The sequence below is a fragment of the Leucopleurus acutus genome (genome assembly GCF_964270905.1).
Source record: "Leucopleurus acutus genome assembly, chromosome: 10".
NCBI lineage: Eukaryota > Metazoa > Chordata > Mammalia > Artiodactyla > Delphinidae > Leucopleurus > Leucopleurus acutus.
Window position 1 is genome coordinate 95,264,814 of NC_139153.1, and position 23,798 is coordinate 95,288,611.

The following is a 23,798-nucleotide window of genomic DNA, read 5'->3' on the forward strand; positions in this document are numbered from 1 at the left end:
ATAATGAGGATGGAAGTACGCTGCATACCTGGTCAGCAGAGTTGTTTTGCCTCCCACCCCCCCCCCCAGCCTCCCACCCCAGAGTTGTTTCTGGTCTAACAAATTTCAGAACCTCAAGTTCCTTATCTACAAGACGTGAGCAATGGGCCAGCCTGTTCCCCAGCTATCTACTAAAAGTAACTGTTTATAACCATTTTAAAGAAACTCCACAACATCCCTTGGTACAATAACATGACCATCATTACTGTTTATTGAGCACTTACTATGTTCCAGACCCTGTGCTAAGTTTTTAAGATGATTCTTACAACTCTCCAATGAAGCTGGTACTCTTTTTAGCCCCATTTTACAGACAAAGAAGTTGAGGCTTACAGGCATAAAGTTACTTGTCCAAATAAGTGGTAGAGCTCTGAGGTCAGACTCAGTCCTTGGTCTGGCTCCCCTACATGTGACCTTCATCAGTATTCTTTGCTGCAGCTTCACTGGTGTCGTCAGGAAGATTCAGCCAAGATTACTAAAATTTAAGTCCAATTGTCATCTTTTGCCTTCAAGGAGACAAACAAAAAGAAAATCTAATGTTCATCATCCTCTGTAAAAATAACCCTTTATATCCTTGAAAACCATAATTAAGTATCCTTTCAAACTTACTTCCTCTGAATTCTTTCCTCCTTCCCCCTTGGGTTAATTTCAAGGAGTAAGGATTTATTGAAGATGGTCATTGTGCTAGGCCATTGGAGGACACCAGGAAATAGAGATGGTTCCTGGTTGTTCCAAAGGTTTCACTGGTTGGTTAATAATAGCACTTATTAAGCACTTACTGTGCCAGGCACTGTGTGAAGTAGCTTACATGCATTATCTCGTTTAATCTTCATAACGATCTTTTAAGGTAGATACTATTGTTACCCACATTTTATATAAACTGAAGCCCAGAAGGTTTGGGGGAATCTTGCTTACAGTTGTAGAATTCACAGATGATTGGCAGCTTCAATATTACACGTGAGAATATGGCTAAGAATCCCAGATGTTATATAATGAAGGTTCAGAAAGATATACCTGATGCAGGCAGCAAATTAGAGATGGAGAGATACCTGAGGCTTGGAGTCCTCAGGAAAGATGTCTCAGAGGAGACAGCACTTAAGTTGGACCTTGGAGGGGGGGTTGGCACAGTGGAGACTGGAGAGGAAGGGGGCAAAGGTCTGAGGGTGGGAAAGTGTACGGTGAGGCTGAACCTGTTTGAACTTGAGGACTTAGCAGAGGGGAAGTAGAGAATCCCTTTAGAGGGATAAATCATGGCCAAGGCATGGGAAGCCTCAAAGGCCATACGATGGGCGATGGCAAAGATTAAGTTTCTAAACAGGAGGGGCGTGTGTGTGTGTGTGTGTGTGTGTGTGTGTGTGTGTGTGTGAGTGATATGCGTATCATTGTTTGGAAAAGACTAATAGTAAGATAGATTGGTAAAGGGATGTTAAACATTTTTTAAAGCCACTGTATCGACACAGTATAGACCTTTAAAAAACTGATTGCATATCAGCAGTTGGCAGAAGCTCCTCTATTTGAATTTTGCAGTGAGTCGTTTAGATGTCCAGTTGCTGAGAACTTTTCTAAACAGTTTACCAAACCTCTTTCTTTTCAACTCATTCAGCCTAAAGGTGTGTGTGCAATGGAGGTTGGGCAGCATGTGCTCTGCAATGTGTCCTTGGGTGCTTTCGCACCCCTGAATTGTAGCTTCTAGAAGGACTAAAGTGCTCTCCTCCCTTGAGGCCGTGTGGAGGGCCAGCTGCAGCACCACAGGTAGCCCTGACTTAGCACCACAGCCCCTCTGGCCCCCCATCTTCTCTCTGTGCCCCCCAAATAAATGCAGATTTGTGATTCACTTAGCAAATCACGGTATAAAGAATATAAATCGTGGGTGTTATCCTTGGAGCCCCCCTGTGGAACATCTCGTCCAGACACTAGCTGTCTCTCTTCTCTCCAACATGCTTACTGTAAAGGGGGAAAGGTTGGATCGCTGGGGGATTGTTCCAGCGTCGTTGATTCCTTGGAGATGCGCGCAATCATTAATGGCTCAAAGAAGTACTATATTAGAGAAACCTTTTGCTGATGGAGAGGGTGCTTGCAACTTGTATTTATTGTGTGTGTGCCTGTGTAACAGGGTGCTTAACGTTGCTTTAAAAACCATCAAGACAGGAACACACAGAAGCATACGGGGCGAGGGTGGTGATTGGCAAGTCGAATCTCTGCTGGGGCAGTGAGGAATGAGATCTAGGCTGGGGCTGGGGATGGAAAACAATTGCAACTAGTTTGCATTTTTAACAAGCACTTCCCATACTTCTTAACCCTAGAATCCTTTTCTCGTGCACGGCAGGGCGATGAACACCCTGTGGGGCGAGTGTTCCTCGGAAGAGGGGCTTCACCCCAGCCCCTCACTTTGTGGATGAGGGAATGCACGGGGTCAGAGTTGGGGCCGGGCCATGGGTACAGGATCCGCGGGAAGTCTCCACCGCCTGTCCCCGGCCTCGTGCCCACAGATACTGATTACTCAACCTCTGATAGCGAGGTGTGTGTGGAGCGGGACACTGCCTGTTAAAAACCACCAGGCAGGGGCTTCCCTGGTGGCGCAGTGGTTGAGAGTCCGCCTGGCGATGCAGGGGACGAGGGTTCGTGCCCCGGTCCGGGAAGATCCCACATGCCGCGGAGCGGCTGGGCCCGTGAGCCATGGCCGCTGAGCCTGCGCGTCCGGAGCCTGTGCTCCGCAACGGGAGAGGCCGCAGCAGTGAGAGGCCCGCGTACCGCAAAAGAAAAACCAAACAAACAAACCACCAGGCAGAGCAGCAGGATAAAGGGTGTTTGGAGAGGGGAGCTTTGTGCTGCCAACGCACTGGTGGGGGAGTGGATGACGGCCCTGGAGAGCAGGTTCTGCCAGGTGAATGACTCTTCTGCTGGCTCTGGATAGCAGGGGACAGCCCCGTGTCCTCCAAGCAGAGCAAGGCTCCTCCTCAGGGTGGGCGGAGCTTTCCAGGCCGTGGCCCTAGAACTGCTGATTCATTGGCGTGTGTCCAGCGTAAACACAGTGCAGGTTTGTTGGCCTGGATTTAACAAGGGGGATTGGGGTGAGCTAGAGGCTCTCTGGGACATCAATGTAGGGACCCTTTAGGGCCTGGGAATAAAAGGAGAACAGAGGTCCGCAAACACAAAGCTGTTGGAAAAAATAAGGATAATTGTCCAAACTCACTACCCTCAGGTAACCAACCGATAAGGACAGAGAGTCTTATAAACTGGTGTTTGATGGAAACGAGGTATGAAAAGAAATCTAAAGGAGAAGTGAGCTGCATAGACAGAGCAGGCATGACTGAGGGGGAATAGTTCATGACTTTATTCTTATATATTATTATTTATTGTTATATTTGTTATTATTATTCTGCTCTATGAGTGCTTTAACTTTCACAGAGGACGTTCTTTAGGCTTTACACCCGAAAAATGGGCGAATGGCTCTGTTTCAGGCGCGGTGCTTTACCTGCCCCTCACCCACACTACTCCACTAACACTTAGCTCTCTTCTCTCACCCTCCCACCCCCTCAACAGAAGTTGACCTGCATAAAAAAGGCACTCAGCTCTTCAGTGAGCTAATAGCATAAGTTATACTCAAAAACCCCTTGATGACTGCTTCAACTTAATGCACCGAAAGAAAAGAAAAATGATTCTGTTCTTTCTTTTCCCAGCCTGGCAGAAATGCACGAGAGGAATCTTCTCTAGGTCCCAGACCCCTATCTTCCTCTCCCCAGCCCCAAGCAGGACAGCAACACTTCCTTGTTGCAGAACGATTGGTTTTTACAGAAGGTTCCCACCATCATCACTTGCCAGTTTTAAAGACCATTCCATGAGCTCCATCGGCATTTTTAGCTTGCTGATGTCATCTCTCGTTGGTTGGGACCAGAGCCCTGTGGGAGCAGGTGCCTGGGTGGGTCCTCTCCTGCCAGTCCTGTCTGGAGATGCTGACACAGGCCTGAGATGAGAACGTCAGCCTCCCTGTGGACGTATACCTCCTCTGCTCTCCCCCCACCCCAACCAGGGAAGTGGCTGCAGCTGTTGCTAAGCAACCAGTTTACTCTGTGCTCTCCTGGTCAGCAGATACAGAAGCAGCCCCGCAACTCCTGCTGGAGAGTTCCAGCTGGGAGATAGCCAAGGGCTGGACTTGAACTCTGCTGCTGACCCTCCCCTCTGCGCTGAGGGGCCCGTCTTCCCAGAGGTGTGGGTTTGCCTTTCGAGACTAGAGAAAATAATCTAGATCATTGACATGATCATAGATTCAGCTTAAATTAAACAGAATCTCAGCAGTTTAAAGTGATGTATACCTAAAGGTTATATCTCCATGAGTCCTTAAAACCCTTCAGAGGCAGTTGATGGTGTTACTTTGCATCAGAAAGCTCAGAAAAGTTTATTTATTCTCTAAGGCCAGGAAGATGCCCCACACGTCTCTGCCCCCTAGCTGGTGGGACCTGTGAGCTTGCAGTATCAGCAGCCCCTGTATCACTCACACCTCGCTGGACCTCTGTAGATCTTTAAGGGCTTCTGCAGGCCAGATTCAGACTTTTTTTTTCAGGTTCAGACTTCCATTGTAAATTGTGAACAAGTACTAAAAAGTATCTACAGCAAGCCAAGAACTATGCCAAGGGGAAACCAAAGTATTGACAAGTGTAAGATGGCTCCTGCCTTTAAAGAACTTCTAACCGTGGCTTAGGGGAGAGAGTACATAGAATGTTCTAGAACAAAGGTTCCCAAATATTCTTCATTCATGGTGCTCTTAATGTCTCAGTAATTTTTTCATGGTGCTCCTAGGCCACAAGAAAGACCTGGCAATTCCATTTAGTAAGTCCAAATAATAAGATCCAAGTAGTATCCAATAGACATATATACTGTGTCTCAGCAACATAACAGATACTTGAAAAAATAACACATACATTGAAGGAATAAAAATATTTGTATTGCATTCTTAAATGATCAGAATGAGTTACACTGGGATATGTGTGCCCATTGGGCATCGCACAACTTCTCAAACCACAGAATCAGAGAGGACACACCGCCCTCATTTCCCGTCCTGCCTCGATTAGTTTATTTGCTTTTCGTCACAGCAACTGCCGAAAACCGAGCTTCACAGAGAGGGCACGTTATCGAAAGGAGTGTAGTGCAAATCAGTATTGAAACTGTGAACTTTTTAGAGCGAGTATCTCCCGCAGCATCCGATAGACGTCGAGTACCACTATGTTTCCCTCAGAAATGAAAAATACACTGCAGTGCCCCTGCGAGTTCGGTATGGGGTCCCTGGATGCCTTGGGTGCTGAGACGTTCAGGCTGGGAACTGTGGTTCTAAAGCACAGAAACTAGTAGTGGAAAGTACAAGACCACGTAGAGGCTGGGCACCCCCCTCCCACTGCTTCCCCGGGAGGCCCTTACTAAGTGTTTGTGGGATGAGCGAATAATTACATGAAAATCCATGATTACAGCTGGCTTCCTCGGCAGTCATGTTTTACTGCCTGTCAAGTTGTATTTAGAATCACGATGTACTTTTCAAGGTGAGTCACAGGTACGCGGAGGGAACCAGAATATGTGGGTTTGAATCCCGGCTCTACCACTTCCTAGGATGTGAATTTGGGCATTGACTCTCGAGGGTTTGGCTTCAAGGTTCGTGAAATGGGGGTGACAGTGACTCTCCAGGGTGTTGGGAGGATCTGATGAGCGCAGCTGCGCTTTGCCGGGTGCTTTGTACCTAGTGCACTCGTCAGTCACTACATGGTAGTTGTTTCCATAACCCTTCCTCCTGGGGTGGACATTTAGACTTTCTGCGGTTGAGCACGACAGGCTTTTCTCAGGAGGAGGGGTTAATGAGAGGTGGGTGGGTGAGGGCTGTCGTGGAGGAGGAACGGGGACAAGCCACACCTGCCTGCTCTCCAGGGCCCTTAACGACCCCCGCCCCACTGGGGAACAGAGCAAACCAAGCCTGGGTCTCTGTCCTTGTCCTCTGTTTCTGGCACACCTTTAGGGCTCTGCTGTGTCTAAGATATCTGGACATCTCCCCACAGTTCTGTGCAAGTCTGATGTGAGGCCGGGTGCTCACGAGCCCCAGGCCAGGCTTATTCCAGCGCTGTGTCCACGTAGAGCCCTCCTCTGGGAGTCAGAGCCCCTTCCGTGCAGGAGCTCCTCCGGATGTATAAAGAGCCGTTATCACCTGTATGCCTGTATCCCGCCTCCTTCGGGGCCTCACAGTAGTACTATGTGGAAGAGAAAGCATTAAGACTTGACTCAGCCCGTCTCCTCATCTGCACAATGGGGCTGCTTCCCCCCCGACATCACCAGGCAGCCCACGAGCTGTCTCGCTTTTCAGGCTTTCAGCTAGCATTGCTCAGGCAAACACAGACCCAGGTACGCCCAGTTTTCTGGGAGCTCCTGCCAGCTAGGTTTTGGCCTTTACAAAGAACCTGCATTGTTTGCAAATTGTTGCCCAAAGCAAACAACAGCAACAAAAGCGCCAAAGCGCTATGACTCACCCTAGCCAGCACCTGGGCCTTTCAGCCACGGTTGGCTAAATTTGCTGAATCTTCATCTGCTCAGTGCAGGGGATTGTCATCTGGTCCAGAGAGGAAAAACTGAACACTGTCTCTTTAAGAGAAAAGGTTGGTGGAGGGAGGATGTAGCTGGCTTCTGCGCCTCTGTTCCGGGGAGGATGACGGATCTCTGTGTTCAGTTAGGGGCTTTGTAACGTCCCCCTGCCAACCCCACCCTCCCCGAGTCTTGCCCATTTCTGAGGTTCTGAGTTCTGTGGACAGGGCCCTCGTCCTGGTGATGACGGTAGCACAGATCCGTGCAGACTGCAGCCAAGGGTGAGGGGTGGTTCTCAGAAAAGGGATACCAGTCTGCAGCCTCGGGCACTAGCTGAGCTTCAGTTATTTACAGGAACAGCTGATAAGGTGCCCAGCCAAATGTCTCATGCTGCCTTTGCCCTTCCGCCTGCCCGGCCTCGCCTCCCGGGCCACCCCGCATAGCCAGTGATGCCAACGGAAGTCCCTGCCGGGGTGTGCCCCATGTCAAGTGACTCAGCACCCCGGCCGGTGCATCTAGCATCCAGCCCGGGGATTCCAGGCAGAGCACGCTGCGGCAGATTTGTTCTTTCGGGGGACTTTTTTGCTACTGCATCTCAGCAGTAACTTCATTCTTGCAATAGGCTTATTCCTTCCAGCAGACATTCCTCAAAACTATTCATTTCGTATTCTCAGCAGTCCCGTCAAGCTGGCGGGGCCAGGTATCAGCCCCATTTCACAGATGGCTTTTGCACATCGTATCAGTGGCAAAGCCAGACTTAGAACCCATTTCGATTTCAGGTCTTGGTACCTCGACCACTGCCAGAACCACACACCACCACGCCCACCCCTTGCTGTGATGCGCTCACCTCCCTGCCCCCGATCTCTTGTGAATTTTTGTCTCTCTCAGAGCTGACATGAGCTGTTTTCATCTGGATGTGTTATTGAATTCAGCAGACATTCATGAGCACTTTTCATGTGTCGGGACAGTACCTGTTGTCATTTCATCCTCAAGGCAGCCTTTTGAAGAAGCCGTTATTCTTCCGATTTTATAATAAGGGAACTGAGCTCCCTCAACATCAAATGGCTTGGGTCACACAGTTCCAAATGCCAGAATCAGAACTTCAATCCACGTCCCCCCCGACCCCCACTCCGCTTCCCTTTCCAATAAATCATGCCGCATCTTGGGCTGCTTTATTTATAGGCCTTCAGTGGTTCCTCTGTCCCCAAATCAATCTTTTCAGAAAGGCGTCCAGAAAGCTTGTAAACCTGTTGTACTAGAGAAGCATTTTAACTGCCGACAACAGAAATGGCCCGGCCAATTTTAGCAGAGTGGAATTTTTTGAAAGGACATTAATTCGTCACAGAAATGTTCGGCCGCCTGGGGAAGCAGGCTTGGAAAACAAGAAGAACAAAGAAAGGCTTGGCAGCTGGAATCGGTCCAGATCACACAGAGAAACCCAGCCAGTGTGGACGGGGACGCTGTTGCTTGCGATGATGCTGGCCCTGGGCCGCAGGTGCCCTCTTTGGCATCACTGCCACCACAGCCCTTGGAGACCGATGTTACTATCCCCACTGCCAGCCTTTCTGCTTCCTCGGGTTCCAGGCCCAGGCAGTGTCCCTGGCTGGCCAAACCCAGGTGTGCCTTCACTGCAAAGGCTGCTGGGAAAGCAACCCCTGGCTTGACTTCCATAATGGGAAGAAGCTCTGCTTCCCACCAAGATGCCCACACGGGAAATTCCCACGTGGAGCAGGGAGATGCGGGTGCTGGGCAGCCCCTGAACATTACGAATCTCCAGCACCCCCACCCCCCGCCCAGACATACACAAACACCGAGTTAATTCTAGGTTACTTCTCTGTTTCTAATCATCACCACCTTCCCACCACACCCTCCCCTCCCCTCGTCACAGGTTTGCTCTAACACGCGGAGATGCTGTAGGTGAAGGTGCTCTGGGAAGTGGTTTGTTAATGATTATCCCGACCTGATATTCCACAGCCCTGGATCCGGTTTGCCTCCTGGCTGTGGGAAGGGTTCGTTACTGTTGTCTGGTCACATCGGCAGAAACGCTGCACTTCTGTTCCCTTTGCTTCTGGATGGGGGCAAGATCCCTTGTTTCTACGTGAGGAAGCTTAGAGCATCAGGCTGCTTTCTGGCCACACCGAGGTACTTATTCCCCCAAGGATCATGGTGGGGTAGGAGTGTGGCCCCGCCGTCGTTTTCCTGCTGCCTCACTGTTTCTTAGGGGTGAAGTGTGGGGCAAGAGCATTGCTACCTAGTTCCTTCTGCCGAGGTAGCAGGTGCCTGCATGCAGAAGGCCAGACCCTTAAGGGCTTCCTTTATTCAATGTGGGAACGCAGTCACCACCATGTTTCCACGGCCACTCTCCTTCCTGATGATAATCTTTCAGTTGCTCCGGCCAGTTCACTGCCACAGGCGTAGAGCAACGACGTCGACCTGTCAAGGACAGCAGTGGCTGTGGTTCTCCCATGTGGAGCTCCAGCCCTTCTTGGTTTTCAGCTCTTCCCCCTCCAAGCAGTAACCGGCCTCCGCCCTCCCTCCGTCACCTTCCTGGATCACTTCTCAACTCAGTGCTGGGGTCCAGCGGGGCCCAAAGGGTTTGGGCTTCTTTTATTAACCCGCCTGGTGCTCTGAGGCTCAGTCAGCTAACGCTCCTCCCACCCTCCCACCGGTAGCAACGTCCTACACGGAAAATGGAAGACATAGAGCTCTGGGATCACAGACCTGAATTGGCAGCTGGACCTGTGTATGTCTGTGATCTTGGGCAATCGTGGTCTCTCTCGGCCTCCGTTCGCTCTTCTGGACAGATGGGGATAACGATGCCTGTATGATGCTTAACTGAACCAACGGGAAGCCCGGGCACCTGGTGCGTTCATAACAATTTCAGCTCCCCTTCCCTTCCTTGTGTTCATTCTAGCGCCCAGAGGCCAAGTCTGCCACCTTCCTGGCCCTGTTCCTATTACCACTGCCTACAGGGAGCCCCGAATTGAGGACACAATCTCCGTGGTAATGAGGAGACTAATAATAGGTTTTAAAAAGCCTAGAGTACCTCATCGAGTCCTGCTTGATGGAGTAAAAACTACTGCAAGAACATAGAAGCAAAGGGAGGTCTGGAAGGGATGTTGACACGTGTCTGAAGCGCTTTACTTGGGAGAATACTCGAGAATCTTCCTCTTGGCAGAGTTTTCTAGGGCTCACAGGCAAATGAAGGGACTGGGCTGGAGTCATTTTAAGATGACCTTCGCCCCCTGCTGTCACTCCTGTGATTAGTTGTGTGGCCAAAGGGAGATGATCTGGGTGGACCTAATCTAATCACAGGAGCCCTTTAAGGACAGAGTTCTCTCTAGCTGCTGGCCAAGGGGCAAGTCAGAGAGATTCCAAGCGTGGAAAGGACTGCCTTCCCCATGATGCTGATACTGTCCCGGAGATGGTGCCACTCCCGAGAGATGCAAGTGCTTCTAGAGGCTGCACAGCCAGCACGGAAAGCAGCAGGGGACCTCAGGCCTGCAGCCCTAAGGAACTGAATTCTGCAGACAACCTTATGAGCTGGGAAGCACATTCTTTCCGGCGGGAGCCTTGTGAAACCCTGAGCAGAGATCCAGCTGTGCCCGCCTGGATTTCTGATCCAGAAAAGTGGAAGATAATGGGTGTTGTGTTAAGCTGCCACATTCGTGGTAGTTTGTTAGGGTAGCAGTAGAAAACTGATATAGTCAAGCAATAGGGATTGGTGGGGACTGTGGTCAACAGAGGCCACTATTCAGCTCCAGCTGATTCTTGTTGTGTGGGAGGCTCTGGAGGAAGAAACCCAATACTTCTGCATTTTTCTATTTTTTATAAGAAGCTAGACTGTGTGAAATATAGTGATTAAAAAAACCCACAAAACACCTGCTTGGTGAATATACCTGTGGTCCCTTCACTAAAGCATAACCCCTCTTGAATGGAAAGAGTTTCCTACTTTTTTTTTTTTTTGAGAAGTTGCCTAGTTTTAAGTCTTGTCTTACATTCGTATTAGGTGTACAGTGAGGGGAGTGCTTCTCTGAAGCGTGTTAACGTGCCATTGACAGGGACTGAGGTTTTGTCGGGGACTCCGGGGAGGCTCTGGGAGCTACCACGAGTCTCCCACCCTTTGGGATGTATGATGAGAATTCCCACTATAAATAGGAAAAGGAAGTACAGATTCCTTTATTTCTCTGTAGCCACCCCGATCCCCATTGTAAGCTCCATCTTTAGGGGGTAGGTAGGAAACGGAGTCATCGTGCAATCTGGTCATCTCACCAGCGCCATCGCTTACATTTTCTTGTAAGCAGCTCGGTCTCTTTTTGATGAGTCTGGTGGCCCAGTCGTTCAGGACTCTACCCTTTGCCCGCCTCTGCTGCAGAAGGTGGCGGCTTCTCTGGGGAAAGTGAGGCTTGAGTGACTGGTTGTGTTCCCTGGATCCAGGTGGTGCCTCTGACTCTGACTTGTCCAGGTGTGCGGTGGCAGTGCAGGCCACTCCCCAGAATAACTCAGGTGCGGTAGGCGTCATCTGGCCATTGGGGCCCAACAAAGAGGGACTGATGGTCCTGGCCATTTTCCTCTGTCCCATCCCGATCATTGCAGCCACTGCAGCCAGCCCCAGACCTCTGTCCTCCAAGGCGCCCTCCCACCACCTCCCTGCCCCTCTCGACACCTGGCTCTGTGTGGGCCACCTCTAGGCACGGAGGTTGGGAAGCTGGCTTCCATATACCCACTGCTGTTTCTAAACCTCTCCTCTTGGTTTCCCGGGGCTAGACGTGGCGAGCTTTTCTCTTCTCTCCTGGGGATGCCTAGGCTGGAAGGAGCTGGTTAGAAACTTCCCAGCATTATATCCTCAACCTCAACCTGTATGAGCCATAGCGGTGGAGATGTGTGCGATCGACCGATAAGGAAACCGCAAATGAAGAGTGTTTCAGGAGTGCCGTCCCTGTTATGGGTGTTACAGGCTCAATGATTAGATGATACTACTATACATGAAACCATCTGAGAAAATCTAGCTACCGACAGGGATTCCTGTGCAAAAGGAGGGCTCTGATGACAGGCCCGAGTAGCGGAGGAAAGTCCATAAAAAGGGTTGGTGGGATGGGGGCCGGCCTTTAAGGGCGGGCTGTATACAGAAAAGCACTTGAACATCTCAGTCAGTTCAAGATCACGTCCTGTCCATGTTAGCCGTGCTGACTTCCTTTGTTTGGCTGTCCCCCCTCTTTCAGAGCCCACAGAGGGCATCCTTGACAAAAGGGGCTGAATATGGGTCACGCTGACCCGTTTCCGTCTGAGGTTTGAAATTAGAAGTTGCTGTGGGACTGCGGGCAGTCGTTCCGCTGAGCGTTGGGCACACCTCCCACCACTGGCCCGGTTTCTGGTGCTCACCCCAGCCTATTACACCACCTCCTGGGAGCCCTCCTGTGGTGCCGTGGGCATTGCACACGTGTGCATTGACATGTGGGGCTGGCCAGAATGGGAGCATGTGTCTGGGTTCAAATCCCAGCTGTCCTGGTCATTGAGTTTTGTGGCACCGTGGGCAAATAGCTTCCCCTCTCAGAGGCTCGGTTTCCGTGTCTGTGAGATGGGGACAGGGTTAGTACCTGCCTTGCGGGGTTGTGTACACACCCAAAAATGGAAGGGAATGTAAAATATGCAGCCTCTTCTGGCACAGAGTTGGTGCTCCGTGGGCGGTGGTGATTGCTATTTTAAATTATGTCAGGATTATAGTGAACACATCAGATTAGGGCTGTGAGTCACGAAGTTGTTTGTCAGGAACTGTCATGGGGATTGAAGATGAGGGATTTAATCTCTGCAAAGGGGCTCTTCTCCCACCTTACATGGAAGAAGGGCCAGAGGGCAGAGAGCAGGGTTGAGACAGGTCATTTCTGCTGATGCTTTTCTCAGCTGAAAGAAAACACGTGTGTGTGTGTTGGGGCCAGGGGGGCAGGGAGCAGGGGAAGGAGATAACAGGGGTGGGATGGGAAGAAAGGAAGGAAGGGACCGAGCTGGACTGAGTGGAGTGTTACAGTGAGGGGGTGAAACTGACCCCATGTCCCATGTCTCCGGGAGCAGAGAAGGAACGATCACAAACAGCCCTGTCTGTTCAGATACTTAGTTCTGTTGAAACCAGAGGTCTATCTTGGCCTTTAAAATGTTTTTTTTCTTCACCCTTAACTGTAGTTCTGCTTCATTTCCTTTGAATTAGAGACACTTTTAAGACTCTAATGATCTTCTTCCTCAGAAAATGAACATCAGGTTTCACACAATTTTTTTTTAAATAGTCCAATTTTAGTGGTTTCTCAGACCCAGGTTAAACACCCTTGTTTTATTTTATTTTATTTTTTGAACAGTGTAAATCTTTTTGCATTCAGATTGCATTTCAAATAAAGGATTTTTTTTAAAAACACCCTTGTTTTAGACCATTTTCTAAATGGGACCCAAAGCTTCTGAATGAAGAGGTGAACTCTTACACGTGCTTCAGAACCCTGCCCAAATGTCACCTCTTCAGCAGAGCTCCCTACCACGCCCAAGTCAGTTGGGCAGCCCCTCCTTTGTGCTCTCATCGTTTATCCTTCTATTAGATCCTATATCTGTTAGATCCCATAATCACTCATTTCCTGGTTGGTTTCTTCTACTAAACTGTGGGCTCCTTTTCATCTTTCTTACTCATTTATTGGGTCCCAGTGCCTAGCACAGAAATGTCGCGGGAATGGACTATAAAGGAAGATAATGCGTTCCCTGCTTGAAATGCAGGGAAAGCCCTCTCTGCCTTGGGTGAATGGGGTGGGGGTGGGGAACTAGGAAGCTGTATCTGATGGGACTTCTTGTGGAGCTCGGCCAACCCGCCGGGACAGCGCAAGCCAGCCTCCGGGACCAGCATCCGTTTGGGCTTTCAGAAGATAAGGGGCTGTCAACACAAGTGGAATGATCGGGAAGAACTGGTGGGAAAGCAGCGTCGGCCTCCTAGATCGCCACTGTCGATTAGATGAGGGAGTGTGTAATTGGGATTGTGCCGGCAGGGAGGGATGCTTTGAAGTTCCAGGCTGATTATGCTAAAGAATGACTCTGGGTGGCTGGGTGGCATCCATATTTCCAGGTACCACCTACCTGATCAAGGGCAGGAGAGGACGGCAGCTCTTTGGGACAGCAGAGAGCATGTGTCTTTCCCCGGAGGTGTCAGTGGGAAGCCCCTTGCCCTGCTCCTGGGGTCCCTGGGTTGGAGTATCAGCCCTCCTAAAAGCTCCAGTCTCTGGAGAGAGAGATGGGTGGGTCCTCAGCCACAGCTTGGAGACCCTGAGCTTGGAGGGCGTGAGGGGCACAGCTGCCTGAAAGCGACTGTGGGGTCTGTTGGTTGGAAACTCCTTCCCTGTGGCACTGAGTCCTCGGAGGGCCGTGGACATTTGGACCCTAGAGAGCACACACTCAGCAGGCTCTGGAGGAAGCATGTTCTCCATCTCCCTACGAGGGAATCTCAGGAGGGCAGTAAAACTCCTGAAATGATTTCATGTAAAAACTCCTGACAAAGAACAGGCATACTGCCTTGCACATGACACTTTCACCTTCCAGAAATTTCCCACGATCTCATTTTCTCCCCCACTTCAGCTCCGTGACATAGATGAGAAGGCATTAACCCCACCATCCTCCGGACAGAGAGCTCTCACTTTATTTGCTGACAAGGGCTTCTTGTCTTGATAAAGTAAGTTCGTTCCAGCCCAGAGGCTCCCCAAAGACCCAACTTACGTTCTTTGTTCTCACACAAACGGGCAGACGGTGTGCATGGAGGTGGGTTAGGAAGACTCCCCAGGACACGCAGACCAGTCTCCACACGTCCTCTGCCACCCACCAGAGTCACGTTGTACCCTCTTGACAAATGCAGCAAGGTCCCAAGACAGCCATTTCTGGTGCAGCCACAGGCCCCTGGGTGGAGCCTGCTGAGCGTGGGGCGGTGGCGTCCCCGGAGGGAGCGGCAGGGTGACCACCGGCCGCCGTAGCCCAGAGAACCAAGAAAGCTCCCGCTGCTCTTCTGCATCCCTGTGGGAGCCAGTGGGCTTTGCTGACACCGTCCAGCTGCTCGGGAAATGGTTGGGGTTCGGCACAGCCTCCAGCTTTTCCTCGGGCGCTCGGGATTTCCCCCCGGTCCATTTCGCACTGCCTGTGCATTTGGAGTGAAATCAGGTCCGTATGTTTCAAGTCCCTTTGCTTGATTCTCTGCCGCACGATTTTCGCTAAAGTTTTGGATCTCTTGCCTTAGAAGGAAGGCACATCTTGCCACAAGATGATATGAGCCCCCAACCTAAAGGGAGTGTGTGTGTGTGTGTGTGTGTGTGTGTCTGAGAGACGTGTGGATGCCGGGCAGCGCAGATGGCACTGCTGTACTTTTGGCAAAGTTGTACACCCAGGAGTGACAGGGCATAGGCTGTCCTCTTAGGGTTTGCAGAGCAGAGACCAGGGTGGTAATTTTCCTGTTAGGGGTCAGCCGTGGCTGCTTTGAGGGTGGGCTCTGCCTCTCCCTGAGCTCTTCAGTTCCTGTCTCCTTGGGAGAATCGACTTATCTTCATAGCAAAGGAGTGTCAGAGCCATGGGCTTGGGGAGGATGCCCCTACTTATTATTTCCTTTCCAGCACAAAATGGAGAGGGCTTTTCTCTGAAGAGCCCATTCCAGCACTTTCTCTGGAGGTGGCGAGAAAGGCATGGTGCTAAGACATATGAAAATCATGAAGACACCAAAGACCTACGATATTTCTGGAGAACCAGACCCAGGCCGACAGGGGCAATTTGGAAGGCAGGGATCTGTCTGCTTTCTTCGGGAAAAATCCCCACATATATTCAGTGGCATCTGACACACCCAGATTGTGGGCTGTGTCACCCCTCTGCGCAGACAACACAAGCTCCCTTTATATGGCATGTCATTTTAGGGGTGAGGGGAATGGTCTGTGCCACGCTGATGCAACACACAGACACACACACAGACACACACACACACACAGACACACAGACACAGACACTCTCACACACACACACACACACACACACACAGTATCCAACGGCTGAAAGTCCACAATTAGAATGGTATTCTTTAGCCTAAGCCCTTGGTTCTTGTTAAACTGCTAAGAACGTTGGAGTTTCAGGTTCTGAGCGTTTTGGAAGGGCAGCTTTTGGTGGGGAAAAGCGGGTCAGGAGAACCTAAGGATCTTGGTGGTTGGGGGATGGTCCCAGAGAGCGCTTTGCAGAAGCCCTACCAAGAGGTAGCGTTGAGGGAAGATTGTGTAGAACAGAGAAAACAAGCTGCTTGATAAATCTGTGAGCAGTCTGCTAGCTGTGCATTTTGGGTTCCTTTGAAGTGGGAAGCATTATCTTATTTTGAACAATACGTTATAGGGGCTTCTAGGAGTTATCTTACAACTTACAGTGGAGTTGCCTGTTCTTCAGAACCCCAGGGGGCCCTGCACAAGCTGGGGATGTGGGTAAAGTTTTACGTGTACGTGTGAATTGACCTTCTGGAGAGAGTCCGTAGCCTTCGCCAGAATCATGAAGAAGTCCTGCGGAATCGGAACAGGAAGACCTGAGCCTTGGAAGCACCACAAGTTCAGGGTCAGAGGGGCTTTCATCAGCTCCCTGGGCACAGGAACTGGGGCAGGTCCATGAGCTCTGGAACCTGCCTGCCCTTCCATGGCTTTGGAGGGCCCTTCTGCCTTCATGTTAAGTCTTCGTGTCTCCTTTGGACCTAAAAAAGAAAAACAAATGTTTTTCTGACCGTAAAAGTTAAAACTCATAAAATATGGAAAAAGGTAGTGAAGAAAATAAAAATTAGTCTTACTAATCAATTAACCACTGTAAACAGTTTGAGGTATTCCCTTCCAGGTTTTTTTCTTTTGTCCTTTTAAGAGAGAGTTGAGATCATAGCATGTCTGTGAATAGAGCCCTTTTCACTTAACATGACCTCATAATCATCTTGCTTGCCATTAAAAACTCTTTATAAACATCATTTTCAATGGCTGCACAATACACCATTATATGGATGTATTACAGCCTACTCACCCATTCTTCTGTTGGGCATTTGCATTGTTCTTAGCTGTTTGCTTTAATAAATCACGCAGTGACAGCATCTTTGGGCGAGAAGCTGTGCTTACATTTTAGAGGATTTCTTTATGCTCGATTCCTAGAAGTCGCTTTTGACTTTTGAAGATGTTGTGTGTTAAGACGTTGCCAAGACCCATCTGTAAAGTGTGGACGGTGCAGAGGACTGTGGACAGAGCGGTGGTGTCAGGCGGCAACGACCTCTGGCTTCCTGCACACACATCGCGTGCCTCTAGGTGCCGTGGGCATAGAGGAGACTTAAGAAAGCAGAAGGCCCAGGCTTGATCCTTGAGGAAGCTGCTGTCTAGTGTGGGACCACAGCACACTTAAATAGCCCAAAGGAAGAGATGCCTGTATCTCAGAATCTTGGGGGAGGCAGGCCTGCATTCTTCTGGAAAGGGAGTCTATAGCTTTCACCAGTATCTTTTCATCTACAGAGCTTCAAAGAATTACCCATGCGATGATTGCTTTGGGTATGTGGAGGGGAGTGAATTATTTTTCTCAATTTATTTTTTCTTTTACTGTTTTATCTGATAGTTCTTAGAATAGAAAAAACAAGATAAACTTGTTTTTTCATGTGTCATTAATATGACAATAGCATGTACTCAGAAGATGGCCGTCAGGGGTCTTGGTGTTGTGGACCCTGAGATAGGGTATAGGAGAGGCCACAGCCTATACCCAACAGGTGTGAGGCAGATTTTGGCAACATTTGTCACCTGGACCTGTAGTGACCAACCCATCTGTTTACATAGAAATCTGCTCCTGCCGGCATTATCCCGTGTTACGTGAGCCTAATGCCGATAGGACCATATTATCAGAACACGATGTCACACAGGTGCGCGGCACTTTTGGTAACACAAACCAATGTTCCCTCACCCCTCTTCCAGAGCCTCAGTCCTCACCTGGTTACTCAGAGGTAAAGAAGCTTCTTACTGTTCATTCAGGGTCGTCAGGAAAGCCAGCCTAGCTCTGCCAGTGTGGAGGAGGCCAGGAGGTGGGGTCGTTGCGTGGCTCCAGGCCTTTCACTCGGGGCTGGAATTCGATGTGCACCTGGAAACTGACAGCCATCGATTGTATTTATTTTCTCCAGTCTGTTCTGGCCACTTCTGTTGCCCGGCGAGCTCTTCGATGGGAAAATGAGAGCACCACGTGCCTGTGGCCTTGCCCAGGCATCTCCACTGGACAGACTCCTACAGTTGTAGGGCTTCCACGGGACCCTCTTAGCTGGGCTTGCTGGGGGTGTTCATGGATTTTGTCAAGTCAGGTGCTTGTGGTCAGGACAACTGGGATGGGTGCGAGTCTCGTCACCCCATCTCCCTTGTGGCATGTCCCTTGTCTGTGGCTGGAGTGTTCAGCTCTCCATAGGAGGGTCTACGTGCAGAACAGGACCGGACAGCAGAGAACTCATAGGCAGGCATGTGCCTTGACTCTGAAGCTTCCCAATCTGGCATCCTTCAATCTGGCTTGCTAACAAATCGGTATACTTTTTAAAAAATGATTATTTCTTTGAGTTCCAACTGGCTGTTTCTCCAGGTTCAGCTGAGTTGTCTTTCTTCCCTCTTAGCTTTATCTTGGAATAAGTCCTTTTCTTATTCCCTGTCACTCTCCTATCCTTGGATCTTTGGTTTTCTCCTGACCCAGAACCACTTAGTTTCCTAAAGGGCTTCCGCCTACCTGTAACTTAGGCACTCGGTAGAGTCATCACATAAGCTTAATTCTCATTTGGCCTCAGCTCCATTGCCAAAGGCACCAACGTCCCCACCCTCCCAGGCCGTGAGACAGATGAGGGTCGAGTCACTGCCCATCCCTCAGATATAAGGACTATCCGCTCTTCCCGTAAGGAACAGGAAAACATTAAACGAACACGTCTGTGAGCACAGCCAGCTCTAATCCATAATGCAAAATAAACAAGCAAGAAAACACTCAAAACATAATCCTTGGTGTTTTCTTGTTTCATTATTGCAAGCAATAAACAAGCTTGCAGTAAACAAGCTTGCTGGTTGTGGGAGAGACAGCTAAAAGCTTAGACTTTTGAAGTATATGGTTAAGAAATTCTTCCTCATCCTTAATCAGACTCGCGTTGCTGTGATTTCAGCTTACGTGTTCAGGTTCTGTCCAGATAAAGACATTGTTCTCTTCTCTACATGTGATATTTTTAATAAAAATTTTATTTTACAAATAAAATAAAACATATAAAACATTTCACATGTAAGATAACTTTCAATAAAATATATGTAGAACATATTGTACACCTTAATAGAACTTACATTTTGTATTTAAATATTTTAACTTTACAAGTAAAATATATTTGTATATAAAATGTTATAGAGTCATATAAATAAAATATTAAATGAAGCATTTGGTATTGGCGAACATTTTAAAAATTGCTAAAATATAGACTTTAAATGTATGAAAATAAATCTTAATATTTAAATCAATGTGATGGTTTAATACTAAAGTAATTCGACATAAATATTTAAAGTAACACTGAAGTGTATAGAATATGTTATTTTTGTATAAGTAAAAGGTGTTATAAGATGTTTTAAAAGTGTAGTAAGGGTAGCCGGTCGGGTCTGGTTCCCGGTCCATAAATTACGATTTGGGGGCCACAGCGCCCCCTGTCGCTCGCTCGGCGCCAGCGCCCTGACGTGCTGTTTGTCCTCCCGCCCGCAGGCATCGGCAAGAACGTCATCTGCGACCGCACGGCCACGCCGCTGGACGCCTTCCGCATGATGTCAGCCGCTCACTACTACCCCAAGCTCATGAGCATCATGGGCAACGTGCTGCGCTTCCTGCCGGCCTTCGTGCGCATGAAGCAGCTCATCGAGGAGGGCTACGTGGGCGAGCTGCTGGTGTGCGAGGTGCAGGTGCACGGCGGCAGCCTGCTGGGCAAGAAGTACAACTGGAGCTGCGACGACCTGATGGGCGGCGGCGGCCTGCACTCGGTGGGCACCTACATCATCGACCTACTCACCTTCCTCACCGGCCAGAAGGCTGTCAAGGTCCACGGGCTGCTCAAGACCTTCGTGAAGCAGACCGACCACATCAAGGGCATCCGCCAGATCACCAGCGACGACTTCTGCACCTTCCAGATGGTGCTGGAGGGCGGCGTGTGCTGCACCGTCACCCTCAACTTCAACGTGCCCGGCGAGTTCAAGCAGGACGTGACCGTGGTGGGCTCAGCCGGGCGCCTGCTGGCGGTGGGCACCGACCTGTACGGACAGCGCAACAGCGCCCCGGCGCAGGAGCTGCTGGTGCAGGACGCCACGCCCGTCAGCAACTCCCTGCTGCCCGAGAAGGCCTTCAGCGACATCCCCTCGCCCTACCTGCGCGGCACCATCAAGATGATGCAGGCCGTGCGCCAGGCCTTCCAGGACCAGGACGACCGGCGCACATGGGACGGGCGACCGCTCACCATGGCCGCCACCTTCGACGACTGCCTGTACGCCCTGTGCGTGGTGGACACCATCAAGCGGTCCAGCCAGACGGGCGAGTGGCAGAACATCGCGGTGATGACTGAGGAGCCCGAGCTGAGCCCCGCCTACCTGATCAGCGAGGCCATGCGCCGGAGCCGGATGTCCCTGTACTGTTAGCCCGGATTGGGGACCCAGCGCGACCTAGGGCTCCCGCCTGGGGCCCAGAGAGGGGGAAAGGCTGGGGGAGAGGTGGCCTCGAGTAGTGTAGGGGTGGGGAAGTGGAAAGGCAGGGTGAGAAAATGGCATCTGGGAGGCTGAACCCCTGTCCCGGTGAGGGGCCCCGAACGAGACTGTTGGGACGGTGACCCGCGGTCCCTGAGGTCGTCCCTGCTGGCGTCGGCTGAGACGGAGGCGGTCGGCCGCCTCAGCTGCCCTTTACTGTGAGAAGCCGGGAGGGGTTGCCGGCCTCCACCCCTCATGCATCGCCCCCCACACCTTGGCCTCCTTGGCAAGCCAAATACTCCTGCGTGCTCTGAGCCCTGTTTCCAGGGGCGAGCTCGGCTGGCGGGAGACGGTACATCTTCACGTGCCCACGCAAGCCTGCAGGTGTGTGTGCGGGGGTGGGGGGGGGGGTGCCAGTGGCTAAAGAGAAAGTTAAGATTCCAGGAAGCCACTTCAAGTGTCTGAAGGAAAAAGTACTTGGTAGCAAAGTGTACAGCTTTCTGGATGGATTTGTCTTCCTCCCAGGAAGCCCGAGGGAGGGAGTGTCTTCCTAACTGGCTCAGTGCCCTTTTCCTGGCCTGAGGTGTAGGGTAAGGGAGGGCCAGAAACAGTAAGCAGAGAATCGGGTTCCCTTGAGCCAAAAGGAGAGAGCAGGGGCACAGCTTGCACTGAGACAGATGAGGCAGAGAAGAAAATATCCCTTCGGATTTGCCAGCAATTAAAAGCCCATTTCCGGTGGAGTGGAATGGCCTGGAAGGCGGGATTCGGTACTGGAGCGTTGAGGTTGTCCTTGCACGGGGCCGAGGAGACAGCAGGAAGGAGGTGTGCGTCTGACCACAGGCTCCTGTGCTATCCTCCAGGACCGGGGGCAGCCTTGCGCCCCAGGGTCACAGTGGCATTTCCCAGCAGGAGGGCAAGTGAGCCCTGGACCCATCTCTCCTAGCGAGCTGGGGAAGGGCTCTTAGGAGACTCCCCAGCTTTGTAGATTTTAAAAGGGAAGCCTTCAGGTCCACTCAGATATAATCCTCTCCCCTTTAAAAGAAAAAAAAAAAAAATAGTCAAGGCTCTTTTCCTTAGCTTGGACCTCCGCTTTCACGCATCAAAAAAAGAAAAATTTTGAATAGGTATTAAACAAAAGGACAGCAAGCAACACACTTTTCGGCGTTTCTAAATGGGGTTTGAGAACCCTCTGAGGTGTATAGTTCCCATAGGCTGAAGAACGCTAATGTAGGAAAAACCATCTTCTTCCTCTTGGTCTCCTGTCTCTCTTGTCTCGTCATCCTCTGCTTACAGGGAGGGCTTTTACTGGAGATGGCAAACTGCAGGCTTGGAGCAGGCAGTGCCAGAAGGGAACAACCAGACACACACACACACACACACACACACACACACACACACACACACACGGATTTATAAATGCTCGCTACCACCATTGTCACTAAAATCGCTCTTAAAAATTCAGACCTAGTCTTGAAAGAAAGCCCAGGTCAAATACATTTTGAAAATGGGGAATTATCCTTTTGTTATCTTTTCTTAATCCTTAACCCCACATAGGACATTTGTCGAGCTTGGCTGTGGAAACTGTTACTTGTAAATGTACACAGCGTTTGTTCACAGTCACAGAAATCCAGCCGTTGTCTTTGGCACACAAGTGACATTTAGACATCTTTTCAGATGGCCCCGCACTGGAGCTGGGAGGGAATTTAAGGGGCTGAGGGTGAACCCCAGGCTCTGAGTGGGCAAAGTCCCAAAATGAACCGTGCGATCAGTTGCTCCCTCCTTCCTCCTCCCAGGGGCAATACACTGAATCCCAGGCTGCCCGTGGGTCCTGCGTGGCCGTGTCCAAACACCACGGGAATGTGGTATTTTCTAGCACGGAGGGGTAGGGATCGCCTCCCTAGAAAGAATTACCCTGCTTCCTGGTCCCTTACCACAATGTGGGAAGGTTAGTGAGCTAAAACTCTCCATCGTACGATTGGTCCCTGCTCCGTTCACAGAATCAGCCTGCCAGCTTTCCTAGCTACCAGTTCAAAACTAGAGGTTTGGTAGAATGGAAGTCTCCCAGTAAGAATTTGAGCAGAGGGCCATGCCATGGACTGTTTTGGTTCAGATTCTCCTAAATTCCCCTCTGGATAAATAGCTTTTGTGGAAACTGAGTGGAAAGAATATTTTCTTTTTCTAGTTGGCCCCGAAAGGCTGTGATCAAAGATGTAGAGAAAGGAAACCAGTGACTCTATGAGTGTCATTTTTCTAAGTCATTTATAATCTAAGTAGGGCTGTTCCTGGGGTTTCAGTTTTGTTTCTGTACTTAAAATACTTGGGACCACTTTCCCCCCAAAGATCACTGCGGTCCGTGATGAATATTTAGTGTCTAAAACGGAAATTCTCATTTGAGGCTGGGGTATATGGAAAGAATATACATTCTTAAAAAGAAGCATGAAAAATATTTTAGTAAGTGTTCTTAAATTCTGTCTACTGAAATGCATGTAGTAGGTAGATGCAGGAACAAGTGGAAGAAAAGACAGTTCATTTTCTTAGTGTAAAATCTACAGTAAATGGGTTCTTTAGTGCTCCTTGGGCCCCAGGCCTATCACTTGCAAAGACTTGATTAGGAGTCACAATATAAAGCTGAAATCTGAAGCTTTCAACATTCTGTGGAAGGACTTTGTCCCAGCCCAGCACTCCCAGTAGTCCCCTCAGGGGACTGGGTACCATCAGCTGGGTTTGAGCTCAGATGAAGTCTCTGGGGTAACCCAGCCCTCTCTGCCTTGTTTAATGTGTTTCAAGGACCCAGAGTAATGGAGGCTCCATTTTAGGGTCATCACATTTAGTCCCCACTTGCCTGATTTGTTCCCGTTATTGTGAGGGGGCCTCTGATGCTGAACATTTGGGCTCATGGCACTGGCGTCCTCTGCAGAATGTTCCAAATTCCAAATTCTGAGAGGGGGGATCAGTCAGGGTAACCACAAGTGTTTGGGAATGCTCTGGGCTTATTTGGAAGGGTTGGATTCTCTGTGTTTTCTCCCGGAGAGAGAGTTCATGACCACTGTCAGCTCCCCTACGACTTCTCCCCGCGATGGAGAGGAGTGGCAGGGGACCACAGATGCTCCTTAGCCCACCAGGCAGCAGATACCTCAGGACTCTGAAGGCAGCTTGGCTGACTCCAGCTCAAGGGGAACTTCTCCCAGACCCTTTCTCCATCCTCAGAGAGCCACGCCAGTACTCTCTGCGTTCCCACATTCCTTGATCATCTACTGTGTGCAGGGTATTTTAAGTACGTTATCTCGCTTAATCCATAAAAACAGCCCTGTAGTATTGGGTATTGTCGGTCCCATTTTACACATGAGAAAATTGAGGCTGAGAGGAAGAGTAACTTGCCCAGAGTCACAAAACTATTACGTAGAAGTGCGGTCACCTGAATCCAAACCTTTCTTCTCCTCCAAACCACGTTGCCTCCCACGAAGAAAGGTTTGAGCCTCTGCTATTCCTCCCGGG

At 50.1% G+C, this 23,798-nt stretch overlaps 1 protein-coding gene across 1 annotated transcript in view; it reads left to right on the forward strand.

Moving 5' to 3' along the window:
• Positions 1–20,258, forward strand: part of GFOD1 (Gfo/Idh/MocA-like oxidoreductase domain containing 1) — a gene marked incomplete at its 3' end in the record, with an annotated part of 95,732 nt that extends 75,474 nt beyond the window's left edge. Inside the window, exon 2 of the mRNA XM_082848328.1 lies at positions 19,339–20,258. Within this exon, the coding sequence (XP_082704454.1) occupies positions 19,339–20,258 (920 nt within the window). The remainder of the gene's footprint in view (positions 1–19,338) is intronic.
• Positions 20,259–23,798: the final 3,540 nt, after the last annotated feature.